This window comes from Eptesicus fuscus, chromosome 9 (genome assembly GCF_027574615.1).
Source record: "Eptesicus fuscus isolate TK198812 chromosome 9, DD_ASM_mEF_20220401, whole genome shotgun sequence".
NCBI classification, from domain to species: Eukaryota; Metazoa; Chordata; class Mammalia; order Chiroptera; family Vespertilionidae; genus Eptesicus; species Eptesicus fuscus.
In genome coordinates, this window is record NC_072481.1 from 24172755 (window position 1) to 24192707 (window position 19953).

General features: G+C 51.7%; 1 protein-coding gene across 1 annotated transcript; it reads right to left on the reverse strand.

The window, feature by feature from the left end:
* Positions 1-2757: 2757 nt before the first annotated feature.
* On the reverse strand, positions 2758-19015 carry RSPO1 (R-spondin 1). The gene is made up of 5 exons (XM_008151144.3): positions 18809-19015; positions 6765-6956; positions 4341-4490; positions 3913-4101; positions 2758-2942 (listed from the first exon to the last, which is right to left on the reverse strand). Exons 1-5 carry the CDS (start codon positions 18900-18902, stop codon positions 2758-2760), a joined length of 810 nt encoding a protein of 269 aa, XP_008149366.2. The 5' UTR covers positions 18903-19015.
* Between the last annotated feature and the right edge of the window lie 938 nt (positions 19016-19953).

The window sequence follows — 19953 nt, forward strand, 5'->3', positions numbered from 1 at the left end:
GGGACGACCCCCCGGAGTTTCAGGTGTGCAGACCTGAGATGCCCACCTTCCAAACCTCTCACACCAATGCCACACTCTCCTGGCTCCTGTAGAGCTATCCCTCCATCGCCTGGAGCCTTCCACTACCCATTCCCCTGGTCTTTCCTGTGTAGTTATTCTTTCTCTTAACCAGATCCTTTCCAGAAGGTTTTAAACATGTTTAAGTCTTTCCCACCTAAAAACACACACACACACACACACAAAAAAAACCCTCACAAAATCAACAACAAAACTCTCTCGTGATCTCAGGTCTCTTTCTAGTCCCTGTCTTATTTCTCTCCTGTTCTCAGCTAAACTCCCTGAAGGAGTTGTTTGCACTGATTCCGGCCCCTTGTGAAGGTCCCTCGTGGTACACATCTGTCAGCCCAATCGTCAATTTCCAGTCCTCATTTACTTGGTACCTTAGCAGCCTTTGGGCCTCTTGATCTCCCCTCCTGCTTGCTGGCTTCCGGGACATGATCTTCCCCTGGTTCCCCTATTGCCTGCTCCTTCTCTGGCTCTTTTCCCCACCAAGTCTCCGTTATCTGATCTTCGTACTTGAAGACCTGAGCTCTCTCATCACCTGGCACTCTTTTTAGTCAACCTATTCCAAACCCTAAGCAGCTTCTCTCCAGTCTGTCTTCTACACTACAGCCAGCATGATCCTGGCAAAATGCAAATCTCGTCATGTTGGCCTGCAATTTAAAAAACCCTTCAGCAGTTCCCTTGGCTCTGAGAATAAAGACCCAACTCCAGGTGACCTTTCTGCCCCGCCCCCAGATGACCTTTCTGAGATGATCTCACTTCACTTGCCCTCTAGGCCTTCTAGCTATATCGGCCTTCTTTTAGTTCCTTGAACACCAAGCTCCATTTTACCACAGGACATTTGCACGTGCTGTGCCCTCTATATAGAACTATGCTGTGCAATACAGAAACCACTAGCTGCATGTGTCTAGTGAGCACTTGAAGCATGGCTTGTGCAAATGAAAAACTGAATGAATTAAATTGAAAAAAAATTAAATATTGGCAAACAACTGTTCTTGAAACAACGTATGTGAATTCACTTTTCAATATTAATTTTATGATATCTAAATCTAGCTAAACTATTTCTGGTGAAAATTCAGTGTAAAAAATCCGTGTCAAAGACTCAGTTTGAAAAAAAATGTAAAATATCTCATTAATAGTTTTTTGTATTGGTTACATGTTAAAAAGATAATATTTTGCCTATATTTCGTTGACTAAAAGATATAATCAAAATTAATCTCACCTGTTTCTTCTTACTCTTTAAATGTGGCTACTAGAAAAATGTAAATTATGTAATTGGTTCATATTATATTTCTATTGGACGGCACTGGTCTAGAATGCCATTTCTTCTCTTCGTCTTAACACTTTCTACTTGTCCTGAGCTTGGCTCAAATATCACCTCCTTTGAAAAACTTTCCTGAGATCGTCTTTTATATTTATTCACTTTCATAGCTATGTGTACGTGCCCGTGGTTGCCTCCTCTTAACTCCGCCCCATTGTAATTATACATTTATTCGAATAATTACTTGATTCACCTCTGTCACCCCCGCCAACCTCTAAGCTCCATAAGAGCAAGGGCCATGTCTGGTCCCCCTCCTGAAAGCAAACACTTAGTCCAGAGCCTTCCAGTGGACACTTCCAAATGCCACAAGATGTCTTCCACCCGCTGCCCTTCCTTTGGGTCCACTGTCCCCAGCCGTCTCAGAGAGCCTGAGCACCCCTTCCCTAGCAGCGCCACTATGGCCCTTCGGAATGGAGACGGCACCTCTCCCAGACGGAAAGTCCTCTTCTATAGCTGACCAGAATCCCGCCATCCTTAGAGGTAATTAGAGCTTCTCAAATTTGACTGTGACGCCAGTCTCCTGGAGCCTCTTAAAATGCACCCTGGCTCATCGGGTCTGGGATGGGCCCGAGAGTCTCATTTCTAACAAGCCGCCCAGTGAAGCCGTCAATGCTGGTCCGCAGACCACACTCTGGGTCACAAGGCTAGAGAAGCTGGCTCCACCGTGAGTATCCCCAAGTTTTTACCGTGAGTATCCAGGGGGCCAGCAGGGGTCTCTTAAAACTCAGCCCTGACTCTTCCTGCTCCCATACGTGCCCCACCAAAACCTGTACCCTGAAAAAGAATGTGGTGCCTGGGGCCACTGTGGTCATTTAGTTTTTTGTTTTTAATTGGAAATAAACCTTTGAGCAGTTTTCAGAGTCAGGGCAGCCCTGACGTGGATCATGGATGGGTAACAACGATCAAGTCACACAGCTGGAAATGCAGAACAGTCCTCACGCTTTGGCTCCTGTCTGCCGCACGGCTACTCCAGAAGGCTCCCGTCGGCAAAGGTTGGGCCTGGACGCCGGAAAATGTCCTCTCCGCCGTGTCCGCAGGGAGCATCGCAAACCAGGTGTGTGCTGCCGGGCCTCCTCCTGGCGGACATGACCCGTCCACCTCCCTGCCCTGTTCATATCATGAGGTCCGAGGGATAGGAGTGTCTTCCGGTAGCCTCGAGTGTGTATGTGTGTGTGTGTGTGTGTGTGTGTGTGTGTGCGCGCGCGCATAAACACGTTTGCATGTTTGTTGATTCCATGTTTGGACATGGGGATCGCTGTGTGTGTATGTCCATGTATGTGTGCAGAGTGTGTGTACATGTTGCCCTCCAGGGCTCCAGTTCAGTAAAGCTTCCGTCCCTCTTTCCGCACAGGCCTGGAGGCTGAAGAGGGTCCCTAGGTGGGCCCTGCAGATGTGAGCGGCCCCACTGTCCCCTGCTGCTGCTGCTGCTGCTGCTGCTGCTGCTGCTGCTGGCCCTTGCGTCTCCGAGAGCCGGTGCCTGCCTCCTTGCTCTCCTTCCTGCTCGGGTTCCTGTTGGCCTTGTCCCTCCGGCCCTGGCCTCCCTTCCTCCTCTTCTGCCCTGCAACCCAACAGCAGGAAGACTCAACACAGGATATCTTGCCACAGCAGGGAGGCCCCGGGCATGGCCATGGGCCCCGGGAGGGGAGTGGTGAGGAAGCTGGGCAGGGGCGGCAGGGGGGAGGCTGGGATCGCTGCCTTTAGGCAGTCAGGCGCCCTTAGGCCTCCTCTGACCATCGGCCACGTCAGAGGACCCTGCAACATGGGCACTGAGAGGGGTCCCAAGAGCCTTTTCATCCTCCCCCCCTGGATAAACCACACACCCTCCTCCTCCTCCTGTCTTCCTCAGACCTGGGATCCCAAAGGGCCAAGAGGTTCAGGGCCATTCTTAGGACCCACAGGATGGCCCCGCCTCCTCTGGGGTCAGCCACCACATCATTGCCAACTGTAGGCTCAGTGACCCTGATCAAATCACTAGCCCCCTCCACCACCATCCCCAGGCTGGTGTGGCTCAGTGATTGAGGGTCAACCTATGAACCAGGAGGTCAAGGTTTGATTCCCGGTCAGGGCCACATGCCTGGGTTGTGGACTCAATCCACAGTGTGGGGCGTGCAGGAGCAGCCGGTCAGTGACTCTCTCTCATCATTGATGTTTCTGTCTCTCACTCCCTCTCCTGTCCTCTCTGAAATCAATAAAAACATGTTAAAATGTTTTTCATCACTACACCCCCTTCCATGCCCTATCTGACCTCGCAGGGCCCTTCCCAGCGCCCACAGCTGCTGGCTCAGAAGAAATGGAGACACGGAAAGGATCTCCACACGGAAGTGTCCAGCTCCCACCACACAGAGTTCTGGGTCTCTGCCAGGCCTGGCACTGGATGGCACGGCATGGGGTCTTGAGTTGGGGATGCCCCATCTGGCCTGGCCTGAGACCCTCTCCTGGGCAACAGGCAGGAAGCAGAGGTGCTCCCACCTCAGTGGTTGGGCCTGGGCCCCGACTCCGGGGAGGCGGAGGCGGAGGCTGCCGCTCACCCTCAGGACAGGGCGTCCTCCGCACTGTGCACCTCCGGATCTCTTTGGTGTCGGAGCAGCCGGCGTGGTCCCGCCCTGGCGCGTGGAGCACCCTTCGCGTCCGCTCCTCAGAGCCCCTCCGGAAACCACAGAGCTTCTTCCTCTTGGCGCAGGGCCCCCACGGGGACCACTCGCTCATTTCACATTGTGCTGGCAGGAAGGGAGAGGAGAGAGAGGAAGAAGAGGAGGGTCACAGAATGCCCCAGGGGAGCTTTGCCCACCGGCTCTCTACCTGGGGCTCAGGCCCAGAGGGCAGGAGAGTCCTGAGAGAAACCCCAGAGGGTGGTCTGGGGTGAGCTTTCTCTGGACAGTGCCCCAGCCACACTCTCCCTGGCCCGCCCTCCTCCGGGGGTCCTGGACCCTCCGCCCGCAGTGCCCACGCGCCGTACCAGGACTGCTGCACTCCATGGTGCCGTTGGCAGCTGCGGAGCCCTCGGGGCAGGCTGGGTAGCAGCGGCCCTTGTGCAGGTACAAGCTCTCCTTACACTTGGTGCAGAAGTTGTGGCTGAAACAGGCCTCGCAGTGCTCAATCTTGCATTCTGAGGAGAGGACGAGAGTGGGGGCCTCTGGCTCAGCCTCCCCTCATCCCCATCCCAACACCCACCGAGCCGCCCACCCACACTGAGAGCAGGACGGGGGTCCAGAGCGGTGATCACTGCAGAGAGGTGTGTTGGGACAGGACAGGGCAGGGGGGGAAAAGGGCCAAAGTGGTCACTCTCTGGACTGGCTGGGCCTCACCAGGGTCAGCTAATCCCAACCCAAACTCAATTCCAGGCCTTGGAACCCAAGGTAAGGTCCGAGAGAGCCAGTTTCAGGGGAGGGGGGCGGGCAGGACCCCCGGGGGATGAGTGGGGGTAAGAGAGGAGGATCCCAGCATCTCATGGAACCCCAAGGGCCACCTCGTCAGAGCTGGACTGAGGGATACAGTGACCCCCTGACCGTGGCTGTGTGGTCTCCTCTTCCCCCACTGCTGGGCATCCACAGACCCAAACCCTGGATCTCCTCCTGCCTGGGGCAGAAAGAATGGGTTTGGAGGAGGGAAGCCATCCCAGGGCAAATTCCTCTCCCTCCACAAGGCGAGTTCCAGGAACCGCCTTGGTTGGACTCCTGGGTCCCTCCCCATCCCCTCCTGCCAGCTCTCCCTCCTCTGGGGGAAGAGGGGGGAGGGTGGGTTCAGGGCTGAAGGAGCAGGCAGGGTCTTTCACAATCTCTCCCTTCCCAGATTGTGGGCAGGGCTAACTTCCTCCCAGTCTCTGCCACCTGGAGCCTGGGCTGCCAGTTTCCCAGGAGCTGGCACAGCCAGGAACTCCCCACCCCAAATATGGGGAAGAGCCCAAGAGGGCAGCCCCAGGGTCCTACCTCCAACCTCACAAGCTCCCCACGCCCACCGCACCCTCCTCTGTGCCTCTTGGCCTCTGTGGCTTTATCTCAGCTTCCCTCCCTCCCTCCTTCTCTCGCGCTCTGATGCCTGGGTTTGGCTGCAGGTGGAACACAGTAAGAACAATAACAGCTACCATTTATTGAATGCCAGACGCGAAGGGCTTTACATATGCCTCCCACAACAACCCCAGAGGTAAAAAACGAGTACTCCCATTTAAAATATGAGATCTTGGAGTGGTTACGACACGCCCAAAGTCAGACAATGAACTAGTCGCAGGGTTGAGAGTACAACCCCAGTCGGCTGATCTGGGGTCAGTCGTGTTCCTTCCAGCCTCGCTGTTATCAGCTATAAAAAGGTACCATCACCTAGATCCTGTCTCCCTCCAGGGGGTGTCGCGGACTCAACTGATATGAGATCCAGAAACGCATCCCAAGCTCCCAGGCACTGAGCACACCGGAGGGGCATTGGTTTTGTTCACTGGAGTGTGTTCACCGCGTATCCCCAGCATGTCACAGCCGAGATGGATGGGTGTGACAGCAGGTGCCGGGAACTGTGGCTGGTGTGGGAGAAAGCTGGAGAGTGAGGAGACCAGGGGGAGAAGGAGGCGAAAGCAGGCTGACCGGGGCTTGAATTTCTCTGCAGTCAGTAGAGCCAGTGGCGGTTTTTAAGCAGCAGTGTGATGGAATAGGCTGTGTGTCTCAGAGGCATCTTTCTGGCTGCAGTGCGGAGGCGGGTGGAAGGAAACCAGATGAGAGTTGGAGGACAGATCAACAGGCTATTGCAATAGTTCAGGGGAGAGATGACGGGGGCCGGGGTAAGACAATGGCAGTGAGGACAGAAAGGAGATGGAGCCCAGCTCAGTGATTGAGCACCATCCCATGTACCAAGAGGTCTCTGGTTCAATTCCTGGTCAAGGCACATGCCTGAGTTGCGGGCTCGATCCCCAGCAAGGGGCATGCAGGAGGCAGCCTATTGATGTTGATGCGCTGATGTTTCTATTTCTCCCTCTCCCATCCTCTCTCTCTCTCAAATCAATAACACACACACACACACACACACACACACACACACACACAGATATGGAGCACGCATGATTCAGTTATTGGATGGATGGGGAATAGCCCAAATGAGAGGTTGGCCCTCAGGTCTATGGCTTGGGTGATGGCTTGGGACACAGAGTGGCCTGTGGGAATACAGGTGGGTGCAGGTTTGGATGGAGGAGATGCAGTTCTGATACAGACACACTGAGTTGGAAATGTGGAAGGGGTATCGGGGGAGATGTCTGACCAGTAACCAGATACTTGAATCAGAAGCCTCCTCTTCCCTCATCTCAGAATCCCCGCTCCTTCTCTTGCTGGCCACCAACAGTTCAGAGCACCCTCCCCCAGTGACCGGCGTCCCTGTGCCCTTCTCCAGCCCTGCCCACACTCACTGATGCACTTGTTCATGTCGGGGTTGCGGGCATCGAAGTATCCAGGCGGGCAGGACGGCAAGCAGACGCCCACCTGGCGGATGTCGTTCCTCTCCAGCAGGATGAACAGCTTGGGTGAGCACTTGAGGCAGCCGTTGACCTCAGAGCAGAGCTCGCAGCCTTTGGCGCAGGCCTGGCTCCCCTCGGCACTGACTGCAAAGGTGGAACAAGGGTGAGAAGGTGGCTGTAGGGGAGAGCTCGATCTCCCACGAGGATGGGAAGCGAGTTGATTGGACTTTTCTCCTACAGAAACACTGTGTTTCTCAGAAAGCACAGGCCAGGCTGGCAGCTCTCTGCAAGACTGCTTTCTGAACCTCCCCAGGGTCCTCTCTCAAGGGAACGGGCACAGACTCCTGGAGCAAGAGCTCCCAGCCATTCTAGATGCCTCCGTAGCTCCAGGCACAACACAAGCTCACCCGCTGGGCTCGCTTCACCATCCTCAGAGAAGCTACTGGAGCTGCACCCTTCCTGGAACTTACCCCTACCCTCTCCAGAGGAAGGAGGCTTCTTATCCTGGAGAAAGTTTTAAGGACAAGAAGGATAATGGTTTAAACTATCTGAGGAAAACATCACCTGCCCAGAGACAAGAAGACAACTAGAATAACCTATGTCTAGAACAGTAGTTTCAACCAGAGGCAATATTGCTCTCCAGGGGACATTTGGCAATGCCTAGAGACTTTTTCCCCACCAAAAAAAAAAAAAATGTTTTGATTGATTTTAGAGAGAGAGGAAGGGAGAGGGATAGAGAGATAGAAACATGGATGAGAGCCAAACATCGATCAGCTGCCTCCTGCACGCCCTGTACTAGGGAGCAAGCCTACAACCCGGGCATGTGCCCTAACAGGGAATCAAACCAGCGGCCTATTGGTTCATGGGTCGACACTCAACCTCTGAGCCACACCGGCTGGGCTAGAGACATTTTTTATTGTTACACTGGAGAGGGGGGTACTACAGGCATCTAAGGGAGGCCACAGATGCCAGTCAACAGCCCGCAGTGCATGAGGCAGCCCCCACAACAAATTACCTGGTTCAAACTGTCAGTGGTGTTGAGGTTGGGCAACCCTGGCTTAGAACCACCCGTTGAGGTAGTGTGATCTCCAGCCCCGCATACCTTTGATCTTGTTTCCTCATCCACTTGTTCAACCAACACTTACTGAGCCCCTCCCAGGTGCCAAATGCAGTGTGAGGGCTGGGGATGTGGAGGCAAAGACGCCTAGTCACTGTGCCCTGATCCTCCAGTGGCACAGACAGACCCACAAACAGGCAAATGCTGTCAGCCACCAGACCAAGCAACAGTGGATCCAAAAGGAGAGAGAGAAGGAGTTGCACAGGGAGTGCCATTTGGGCCAACTCTTGAAGAATGAGTGCATTTGTCCATTAGGGAGTAGAGGCAAGGGCCTTCTAGGAGCAGGAATACAGAGATATAAAACAACCCAAGGGGAATAGCAGATAATTGGGTGCAGGAGGGATGGGGGAGGGGAGTGGTGAAAGATAAGGAGTCCTATCTTAAAAGGACTTTTAAATCATGCTAAGGAACTTGCACTTGATCCTGCCAGGCAGAGTATTCCTTGCAACATGATTCCCCTAAATCAGTGGTTCCCAATCTCTTTTGGCCATGAGTATTCCTTGCAACATGATTCCCCTAAATCAGTGGTTCCCAATCTCTTTTGGCCATGCCCCACCTGAGCATCTCTAAAATCCTGATGCCCCCCTGTGACATATAATTCTTATTATTCAAAAAGTGAACTCCTATTCACGTGGAGGAAGCCTAAAAGGCCATTAACTTCGTCTAAACAAGCTTCCAAAGAACATGGCACCCATAAAAGAGAAAAAGAAAAGAACGAAAGGACAGTTGAAGTACTGAGGAAGGAATTGTTAAAAATAATAATAATAATAACATGAAGTGATACGAAAAAGTAGCAAATAAAGTTTCAAAACATATAATAGAGAACTGAAATGCATAAATATGTCACAATATATATTTATATAGTGTATATGAGGCCTCTAGAACCATAAGAAATGCAAAAAATTCACTGTTAATAACTCATTCTCAAATTCCCCCCCACTTAAAAAGTCAAACTGCCCCCCTGTGGGGGGTGTGCCCCACGTTGGAAACCACCGCCCTAAATGATCACAGGGGCCCACTGCATCAGGTAAGACTGAGAACCACTGGGTCCAACACTCTAAACAAGATTCTTTTTCTTTTTCTTAACTATCACTTCTCTTTATTATTATTTTTAAAAAATACTTTTTTATTGATTTCAGAGAGGAAGGGAAAGGAATAGAGAGATAGAAACATCAATGATGAGAGAGAATCATTGATCGGCTGCCTCCTGCACAACCCCAGTTGGGGAGTGAGCCCGCAACCCAGGCATGTGTCCTTGACCAGAATCAAACCTGGGACCCTTCAGTCCGCAGGCCGGTGCTCTATCCATTGAGCCAAACCAGCTAGGGCTAACCAAGATTCTTTAATGTAGGGCTTCTTGCACCCTCTGTGATGCTCCTGAGTCAACTGCCCTTCCAAGATGAGGACAGAGAGAGCTGCATTTTCCAAACAATTTGGCCACAGAACCCTGTTTTGCAGAGTGTTTCTTGGGACCTTTCTCAGAGCTGATAAGACAACAGGGAGCCGTTGGCCAGTTTTAAACAGGAGCAAGAGCTGCTCTGATTGACATGATGGAAAGGTTCCCTTGGCAGCCTGGGAAGAGACCAGAGACTGAAGGACCATTTGGAAAGAAGCTGACCAGGTCATCCAGGTGAGGAAGATGAGTCTTAAAACAAAATTTGGTTCAGAAATGCTTAGGGAATACAATCAGTAGGCCCTGGGGACCAACAGCAGGAGGAGGAGGGGTAAGATGAAGAGGAGGAGTCTGGAATGCAGCCCAGTATTCAGGCCCAAGGTATGGGTGAACGGTGGGGCCAGTCACTAAAAGAGGCTCATAGGAAGAGAAGCAAGTTGAGAAGGAAGGAAAGTAGGTATGAGTCACTTAGGAGGAGCCAGGCATCGAGAAGTTGTAGATACAGGCTGTAGACAGAGAGCTGGGGCACCAGAACAGAGACGCAGGAGATAGTGCAGGATGCGGAACTCAGGCTGCAGAGTGGGCCGGACCTGGAGCCAATCCCCAGCCTGTGACCCAGGGTGAAGCACTGCATCTTGTGAGCCTCCCTCTGCCACCCCTGGAAAAGGAAGACGTGGATGCCCACTTGGGAGTGCTATTGGGAGGAGCACCAACAGCATGCATGATCCTTGATTTCACAACAGGAGAAGGAGTAAGACTTAGGAAGGTGAGCAGAAGGGAAGAGGAGAATAACAAACACAACGATAACAATAACAACAAAATCAGCATAATGGCAGCTTGTTAGTAAATGTCGAAACGGATTCTCTGGCAGGCGCTGCTCTCAGGCTTGACAAGTACTGACTCATTTAGTCCTTACAACCCATGAAGTAGGTACTGCTATTTTCTTTTCTTTTTTAAAAAATTTATTTTATTGATTTTTTTTTACAGAGAGGAAGGAAGAGGGATAGAGAGTTAGAAACATCGATCAGCTGCCTCCTGCACAACCCCTACTGGGATGTGCCTGCAACCAAGGTACATGCCCTTGACCGGGATCGAACCTGGGACCCTTTAGTCCACAGGCCAACGCTCTATCCACTGAGCCAAACCAGCTAGGGCTGCTATTTTCTTTTTAATCCTCATTTTTCCAGATGAGAAAACAGAGAAGCTAAATTACTTGAACAAGGCTTCAGAGAGAGTATGTGTTCTAGGCAGAGGGTGCAGAAGGCCAGCGGTAGGACATTACAAGGGGACGTGGAAACTGAAAGTGTGACTAGACTGATTTTTAGGTTTATTTGTACAGAGTTGATGTTATTTCATTAATCAATAGATTTAAAAATTAATATTGTTCTTGGTTTAGTTATTATGAGAACAAAAATACTCCAAATGTTGTATTGGATTCATGAGAGAACCCTAGGGATTATTTTTCCACTTTGGGCCTTTGTTCAGCTATATTACAAATTAATTATATCACTGGAGTTGTTAGATATCATTTCTACTTCAAATATATTAAATCCTCTATTGCTCAAGGTTTTTACTTCATTCATTGTTGAAATGAATGTTCCCTCTAGGTTTTTGCCTTGGTTTCAATAATTGAAGTCATTCAGGTGTCCCATTTAAAGCCTCAATAGCTATGTTCCCATATTCACTTATTCTTTTCTTATCACTTTTGTTAGGGACAGATTTGCAGAAGGCCTTCTCAGAATCCTGCTGCCTACCTCCCATGCAACCAACAACAAATCTCTGAGTGTATTTCCCTTCAGATCCATGAAGAATATGGCAAGAAAGAGTGGGGCACACATGGGGATCTGAAATTAGTTCAGCACGACTGGAACCTGGAGTGAGTGGTCAGACAGGAAGCTGGAGAGGGAAGCAGGGGCCAGATGAGGAAGGGTCTTAAATGTGTAGAGAGGAGTTCGGACATTATTCTAAAGGCAGTGAGAAATCACTGTGGGCTTTAAAATAGGAGACATGGTCTGGATTCCATATTAGAAAGATCACTCTGTAGTATGGAGAATGGGATTGTAAGGAGGGCATAATTGGAGGCAGAAGGACTCCCAGGTTCAAAGACATGGAGCTGAACCAAGAGGATGGAAGAGAGTAGACACGTGTAAGACATTCAGGTGGTGGAATCAGCAAGACGAGGTGCTGTCGGGGAAAACACAAGTCAAGGGTGACTTAGAGGTGTTGGGCTTGGGTCACAGGGTAGCCGTGGGCCCTTCACCCTGAGAGGGACCACAGGAGGAAGAGCAGGTTTGGGTGGGGAAATGATGAGTAGTTGAGTTTTGTTTTGTTTTGTTTTTTTTTAAATATATTTTATTGATTTTTCACAGAGAGGAAGAGAGAGGGATAGAGAGTTAGAAACATCAATGAGAGAGAAACATCGATCAGCTGCCTCTTGCACACACCCCACTGGGGATGTGCCCGCAACCAAGGTACATGCCCTTGACCGGAATTGAACCTGGGACCCTTGAGTCCGCAGGCTGACGCTCTATCCACTGAGCCAAACCGGTTTCGGCAGTAGTTGAGTTTTAAATGTGTTAAGGTTGTGGTTCCTGTGGGACACCCAGAGGAAGGTGTCTATTAGGCAGTTGAACCTGTGGGTCTGGAAGTCAAAAGAAACATTATGGCTGGAGATTGAGACATGAAGTCCTTAACATGTAAATAGTCATTAAAGGCATGGAGGTCCATGAGGTGGCAAAGAGAGTGGGTAGAGAGAGTGAGAAGAGGAATAAGACATTTAAGAGAAGGGCAGAAAAATCGGGGTAGCTTAGAGGCCGATAAGGAGCAAGCAGACAGGTAGGGGACACTCAAAAGCATAGTGCATCATGGAAGCCAAGAGAAGATTACACTCAAAAGAAGAGGGAGGCATCACACACCACATGCTGCGGAAGTGTCCCATAAAGAACAGCAACATATAGGTTATTGGTTCCTTGGTGGGGGTGGAGAGCAGGGGCAGTGGTTGAGGAGTAAAAGGAAAGTGAGGAAGCAGGGCCATCCTCTTTTAAGAAGCTGCCTGGGGGGTGGGGAGCGATTCGGGATCCATCCTGGGAGCCGTCACTGGGGTTAAAGCCATGGGAGTGGAAGGCACCCCGGGGTAGAAGCTGTGCAGCTGGAAAAGACAGCACAAGGCTGAGGCCTGGACAACACTCATGTTCAGCAGTGGAAGAGGGGCAGAGAGAAGCTAAGTAGGAATCATTGGAGAGGTGGGAGGAGACCCGGAGAGAGTGGGGCTAGAAGCCAAGTTGGAAAGGGGAGAGATCACAGGGACCAGAGCTGGGAGGAGACCATGGCCGTGAGCTCTGAGGCAAATCTAAGGAGGTGACCTTGCATTAGGAGGTGCCCTTGAGAAAAGCAGTTTTGGTGGAGTGGTAGGGATGAGAGCCAAACCACAGTGGGCTGAAGAGTGAGGGGAAGGGACGGTGGTGGGGGTAAAGCAAGGAGAGGGGCAGAGAGAGTCAGAGAACATGGAAAAAGCAAGGGGAGAGACCAGCTGAGAGAGAGACTATGATAGAAGACTCAGAGGCAGGCTAAAGGCCCAAGAATATTGGAGGTTCAAGATATAGAGCTCAGGTGGTAAGAGTGGCCTTGAGGCCAGGGTCAGGGACAAGGGACTAGGGAGTTGAGCTCCATGAGGTTTGGGGGCTCAGCAAAGAGAAGACAGGTTTAGTGATGGGCAGGGGTGAGTTCAATGAGGAAAGGAATGCTAATCAAGGGGGTAGGAACCAAAGGGTGTTCTCAGCTTAGCAAGGCAAATGAATGGGCAAGGAGAGGATGGAGAGCCAGGGGATGGGGGTGGGAGGGTTAGGTGTGAGTGTCCAAGGAGATGGTGGGTGATATGGGGTGTTGCATAATGATTCAAAGGAAAAAGCCAAAGTTAATTCATCCCATAGATGTTTGTTTACTGCACACCTACCACATGCCCAGAGCTGCTAGGAGCTGAGAATGTGGAGGTGTAACAACAAAAACCCACCCAGGAATGCGGGAAACTGGGCTGGCTATGCACTGTGGTGAATGGAGGAGCAATAGAAGGCACTCCCTTACCCAGCCGGCTAGGTGAAGAGGGTGTGCCAGGCGGAGGCATGGCCTGTGCAAAGGCTCTGAGGCACTGAACATCCTAGATGTTCATGGATTTGAAAATAGGGCTTTAGCCCTAGCTGGTTTGGTTCAGTGGATAGAGCATCGACCTGCGGACTGAAGGGTCCCACGTTCATTTCCAGTCAAGGGCACATGCCTGGGTTGCAGGCTTGACCCCCAGTAGAGGGTGTGCAGGAGGCAGCTGATCAATGATTCTCTCTCATCATTGATGTTTCTATCTCTCTTACCCCTCTCCCTTCCTCTCTGAAATCAATAAAAATATATTTTTTAAAAATAGGGCTTTATTCTGCTGGCAGGGAAAGGGACCACAGAAGGGCACGGTCAGATTCCGTTTGATAAGCTCCCTCCAGCTCCTGTCTATGATGGGGGCTGATAGGGGGCATGCAGAGGAATAGTCTTGCAGGGCTATAGCTTGGCCAAGGAGGTTGGGTGGGCTCAGTGGAGGGTGGGGCTCAGAGAGGGGGTGGCGCCTTCTTCCCTTCTTCATAAACCCTCCTCACACAGCTCTGCCCTCCACCTGCTCCTGAGCACTCAGTGAGCCCATCTCACTGAGCCAGGAAGGCAAGGAGAAAGTGCCCTCCTCACTTCCTCTGCTGCTTCTCCACCTCCTTCATCCTTGTCCAAAACCCTGCAAGTTGATGTTCCTATAACCAGGTCTTGCCCCAGGGTGGCTCAGTGGCCCTGCCTCCTTGAAGAATGGCTTCTGGCCACTGACCTTTCTCCCCAAGGCTTGTCTTCTCCCAGTTACTCATCTTCCTAAAACCAAAACTCTGAGGGTGTTACACCCCTGCCTAAAATCCCTCAATAGCTCCCTATGCCTGCAGAATTAAGACTCAGCTCCTCCACTTCTCCTAAAAAGCTTTAGCCTCAGAACCAAAGTCACCTCCCCCAGGCAGTGTCTCCTGATCTTGCCTCCCTGAAGAGTCTGGACGGAGTATTTCTCTGTGTTCCCACGGGCCCCATACTTAAAGCCATCGTGGTAGACATCACCACGTGTCATTAATATCTTCTGAAATGTCTTCTTTGCCCGTTAGAAAGAGCTTTAGAGGGCGGAGACTGTCTCATTTTTAAATGCGAGCCCAGTGAAAGGATGAGGGACCCCCCCAGAATGTAGAGCTGAGGATGTGGTGAGTGAGACAGAGGCTCAGAGAGGCAGGTATATGAATGGAGCTCACTGAGTGTTTGATAGATAGAGTGTGGGGAGAGGGATTGGATAGGAATGGGGGCTCAGGGTGGGTTGGCTGAAGGTCAATGAGGGGTGGAGAGGAACTCACCATGACCCAGAGGAGGGATGCCCTTGGTATTGGGGTGGTATCTAGCCTTGGAGGAACTAGATTCAGTAAGTTGAGGGGGGGTTTAAATTGGTAGGGGTGGGGGTGGTGGTGACAGGGAATGGGGCCTCAGTGAGGGGGTGGCCATCTACTCCTGGTGCCCAAGGTCATCCCCGGTAGGCCCCCTGGGAAGATCCAGCATTCTTTAACTCAGCTGGGAGCTTAGTTTAGACCTTCATTTTTTTCTCATCTGGGCCCAAATGCATTTTAAACTAATCTGTTTACCTCCCACCTCAAGCCACCTGCCCTCTGTCGGGCAGCTGGACCTGCTGCTCCCGTGATTACCCATAGCTCAAGGCAGGTCAGGTGCAGACTCCTCAGCCTGGCGAGTACGAAGCGCCCCGCCCTGCCGTATGACCTCTTCCACTTCTGGAGCATCGTCCCCCTAAAACACTCCCTAGGCCCAGGCAGCTATCTGTGCTCTGTCCTGAGAGGTGTTGGGCTGTTCGTTTTAGCAGCACAACCCTTCTTTTTAATAGGAAAGATCCTCCATGTATAAAATAGATATGAGCACAGCTGCCCCAGTTAAAACCCTAGAGCTCCCCAGAACCCCTCTTAGAACCCATTTTTCCATCTATGACTCCTAGCTGTACCCCATTTCCTGAGCAGTCTCTGCCTCCCCGCAAGTCCACACCTGTGCACACACTGGCCCCTCTGCCTGGAATGCCTTCACCCTCATCCACTCCCCACCCTTGCCTAGAGATCATCTACTGGTCTCTAAAAACACAACTCGGAGGTACTGGTTCTGGGCTATACCTGCTCTCCACCTTCATCCTGTTGTAGCAAGATTAAAATTGTCCCCTTTCCCCCCTTCTTCAGGATTCTTTTCTATGACTAAGGCCACGCTCCATAGGTTGAGTGTTGGTGGAATGGTGCATGGAATGAATGGGCTTCAGTGAGGGAAGAAGGACTAGTGATGGTCAGTGCAAGAGGGGACAAAAGCTCCAGATGGAGGATGGGGCTGTGAGAAAGGACAGAAGTGGGGGGGGCAGCTTCTGGAGGCGTCAGGGAAGGAATGGGGGCTTCATGGGGACAGAACTGAACGAAGGGGCCAAGGAATCTGATGGGAGAAGGGTCTCAGTGAGGGAGGGGCACTCAATGTGAGGGACGGTGAAGGAATGAGGGCTCCATGAGGGGCAGGAAATGTAGGTGGGAAGGTGGTCAGGAGAGGGTGGGTGCTAGTGAGCGTGAGTAAACAGGAGGCTTGATGTGGGAACATGTCCTCAGTAAGTAGAAGAGGAGAAGGACGCCCTTTGAGGGTTCATAACTCATAGCTAAAGAATTCTTTGCTCGGCCAGGCAATTTGGCTCAGAAGTTGAACATTGACCTATGAACCAGGAGGTCACAGTTTGATTCCTGGTCAGGGTACATGCCCAGATTGTGGGCTCGATCCCCAGTGTGGGGCATGCAGGAGGCAGCCGATCAATGATTCTCTCTCATCATGATGTTTCTATCTCTCCCTCTCCCTTCCTCTCTGAAATCAATAAAAATATATTTAAAAAAATAAAATTAAAGCCCTAACCGGTTTGGCTCAGTGACTAGAGCGTCGGCCTGCGGACTGAAGGGTCCCAGGTTCGATTCCGGTCAAGGGCATGTACCTTGGTTTCGGGCACATCCCCAGTAGGGGGTGCGCAGGAGGCAGCTGATCAATGTTTCTAACTATCTCTCTCCCTTCCTCTCTGTAAAAAATCAATATAATATATTTTTTTAAAATTAAATTAAATTAAATTAAAAAGCTTAAAAACAATTCTTTGCTCAACTTCTGCCCCTCAATGCAGGGAGGCCATCACTCGTACCCGAAATCAGCCATTTCTGGGCTCAAAACTTGTGTGTGACTTCGGATCAGAATTATATCGGTTGGCTTCTGGGGCCCTATCGGCACTCAGTCACGGGATGCTGGACAGAGCCAACAGACTTGAGGCTCATATTCATAGCAAGCCTGCCTCTGCCCCGAAGGCTGCCCAGTGCCCTTCCACGTGGTCAGGAGGCCAGAGAAGCCAACACAATGGTCTGAATCCTCTCTCTTTTCCCCGCCACTTCCCTGGATACCCTAGGGCAAACGGTCCACACATTGTTTATGTAACAATCACACGCCTCCTGAAGTCAACAGAGAGCTTGCTATTTCACAAAGGATTCACTACATGTAACACCATCTCATGCAAGCCTCACTATATTCCTAAACGACGACACTTGTAGCTTAATGGTCATTCTTTAAGCAGTACTGCCCAGCAACATGCACCCTTATCTCTCTCCAAGCTCATGTCTCCCCTGCACCCCAAGTTTTTCCCCTCACCTTACCCCATTCTCATATCTCCCCATCAAGGATGTCTGTCACACACCACTTGGTAATAAAAACTGGGTTACTGCTGCCGAGGCTGTGGGATGTGGCTATATCAAAAGCGTCATAATTGCTGTATTCGATTGGTCATGGCTGGGGCCGGGCCCTTTCTGATGGCCAGGCCAGTGCTATTTTTTTTTTTAAGTACAATGTTTAGAACAACAAGTCTGACCTCTGGTTTAGGTGGGTGTGTGGCTCTGCACATGTGAGGGGCAGTGTGATCACTAGTGCGCATCACATGAGCGCGAATGGCTCCACTCATACTCTTTCTCTCATCTTGGAAATGGAGGAGATATTATAAACCGCTAAACTGCATCTGGCCCGTGGAGTCCAAAATGCTGGCTGCAACAGATGAGAAGGGAGGAAAAATCAAGGTTTCAATGCTAATTAAACCTAACCGTCTCTAATTGTTTGTTAAGCTAGGGATTTTCAGCTCCACCAGTTCTCTGAGCTTCTGTCCTGGGCTGGGTTCTGCCCTTGGCTGCTCCCATCGACATCCGACCAAACTCCTCTGCCTTTCGACCTTTGCTGGCAGCCTGGGTCTCCGGGCCTCAAAAGGGAAGCCAGAAGTGGCTGGGCCAGGCTTCCGGGGAGCTGCCTGCCCATGTGCGTGACCTCTCTGATGGGGATGTTGAAAGACAGACCTTGGGGTCGTGCTCAGGTCTGTAACACAGGCCTCCTCCTCACTCCTGACACATCTCTCACATGCAGTGGCCACACCAACGGGCTGGTACAGAGCCCCCATCACTGGAAACATTAGGCAGAGGCTAGAGGACCTGCTCTTGGATGCGCCTAGAATGGGGCTCGGAGGGACTCTGTGAGGGACGGCGAGGGCAGCATGGACAAGTTCACCTTGAACTCTGTCAAGCTCTGTTTCCAAGAAGACTGGGCTCACAGGAAGTAGGTGTGTCCTTAGGACTGTCATCTCTTCCCATCTCCTAGCCTCAGTTTCCCCCTCTGTACAATGATGGTTTTATTTTGAGAACCGTTTCTTCCAATGATACTGTATGTGGAATCTAACAGGAAGTAGGGAAAAGCGAAGTTGCTCTGGTTGGAAGGGTGGTAGGGCCTGACTCCTGCCCACTCGCCTCCCCTTCCCTCCCCCAGTGCAACTCCGAGACTCCCCCTGGGCAGGGTTCAACACCATAGGAGTGGGCAGTCTCATGAGCTCCCAGCTCCACCGTGCTTGCCCCATGATCTGGGCAGGGAAGGCTGCTGCCTACCCCCAGGTGGGCAGAACTCCTGGCCCAAAGGGGTTGAGGCTGCACTTCAGCCACCACTGAAAGAAAGGGCCCTGAAGTGTAGGTGAGGAGGGAACCAAGCATCCTGGAGCAGGGGGACGGGGGATCATCTCCATGGATACCACACAGAGCTGGTGCTATGATGTCAGAGGGCATAATCCACACACTGGATCCTCACAAGAGAGGGGTTAATCTAGAAAGCAGAGTCTACAAAGGGGGAAATAGACAAAGGGCATAGTCTACAGAGTGCACAATCTCAACAAATTAATCCACAAACTGGATAATCCACAAACAGGATAACCTATCGAGTACTCCACACAAGTACACATCGGCAAGAGTCATCACAGAATAAAGCCACCGAAGGCCCTCTAGCCCCCCAAGTAGCCCCCTACCATGCCCCTAGTTCCAAGGCCCTCCATGGTCCAGCCCCGTCATTACTCACTCCGCCTCTGTCTCTTCCCCTTGATCCCCCGGCTGCCAGCAGTGAGATGCATCCAGCTCAGAATGAGGGCCACCACACACAGCCCAAGCCGCATAGTCACTCGCCAGCTCCAAGCCCCTGGCAGGAGGGGTGGTCTTTGGGGTGATGGATGGCGCAGGGCTCTCGCTAACGCCTCCGGGGCTGGGTCAGCAGCAGGAGGCCCAGGCCTGGGCCGTGTCCCAATTCCACCATGATTTCAGCTGAGGAGTCCACTTCTCTATCGGCCCGTAAGGTGGTCCAGAGAGCTTTCCTCAAAGGCACTTGGCAGAATTTGTCACTTCAGCAGGGACACCTCCAAAACCCAACCTGTTGGGGGAGGAGAGAGAAGGATTAATTCTGAGGGGCCAGGAGGGCACCCCCCCCCACCCCAACTTATGCCTCCTACCATCCTGTCAAGGAGACTATGAGAACTCAGAATGTTTGGACATTATAAATTGTCCACCCGGCACCCCTATAGAAGAAATCTGCTCCCTTTCCTGTGTTGCAGAATTCCCTGGGATTAGAGCTGGCTACTCAAGCAGCTGGAATACGGTGGACCCTCAAACCAAGCTTGTGGGTCACTGGGAACCAGTTGCCCCCACCCCTGCCCAGTACTGGCCAGCTCTGACAGAAAGCCTTTAGGTGCCTTTAGGTCTACTCTACAGACCTCACGCTGCAGTTATATCGTGTCTCTTGAAGATGAGCTCTCTGTCCTTCTGTGAGTGACCCCTCAACTTTCTTTTCCTGGTGTTGAGTCACCCCTGTGCCTTTCACCGGTCCTGGAGCTAGAACAGTGGCCCCGACAAGCCAGCAGACGCTGCGTGGCCCTCTGGGCTTGGCGAGAGGAAAGGAAGTAAGGCTTCCCCAGGCCACAGAAACTCTGACACAGCAGGCCTGGCGGGCCTGGCCTTTGTGAGAGGATAAAAGAGGCAGCTATGCCCGCCCTGGTCAGAGACCCAGAGAATGGGGATAATCCCCCAGCCCAGTAAGAGCCAGGTCTCTGGACTGCTGGCTGGTGATGGGGGCAGGGAGAGCTGGTCCCTCCCCAACAAAATGTGTCTGGGAAGTTGGAGCCCAACCTGGGAGTCAGAGGATGAAACCCCGCGGCACACTCATAGGAACACGTG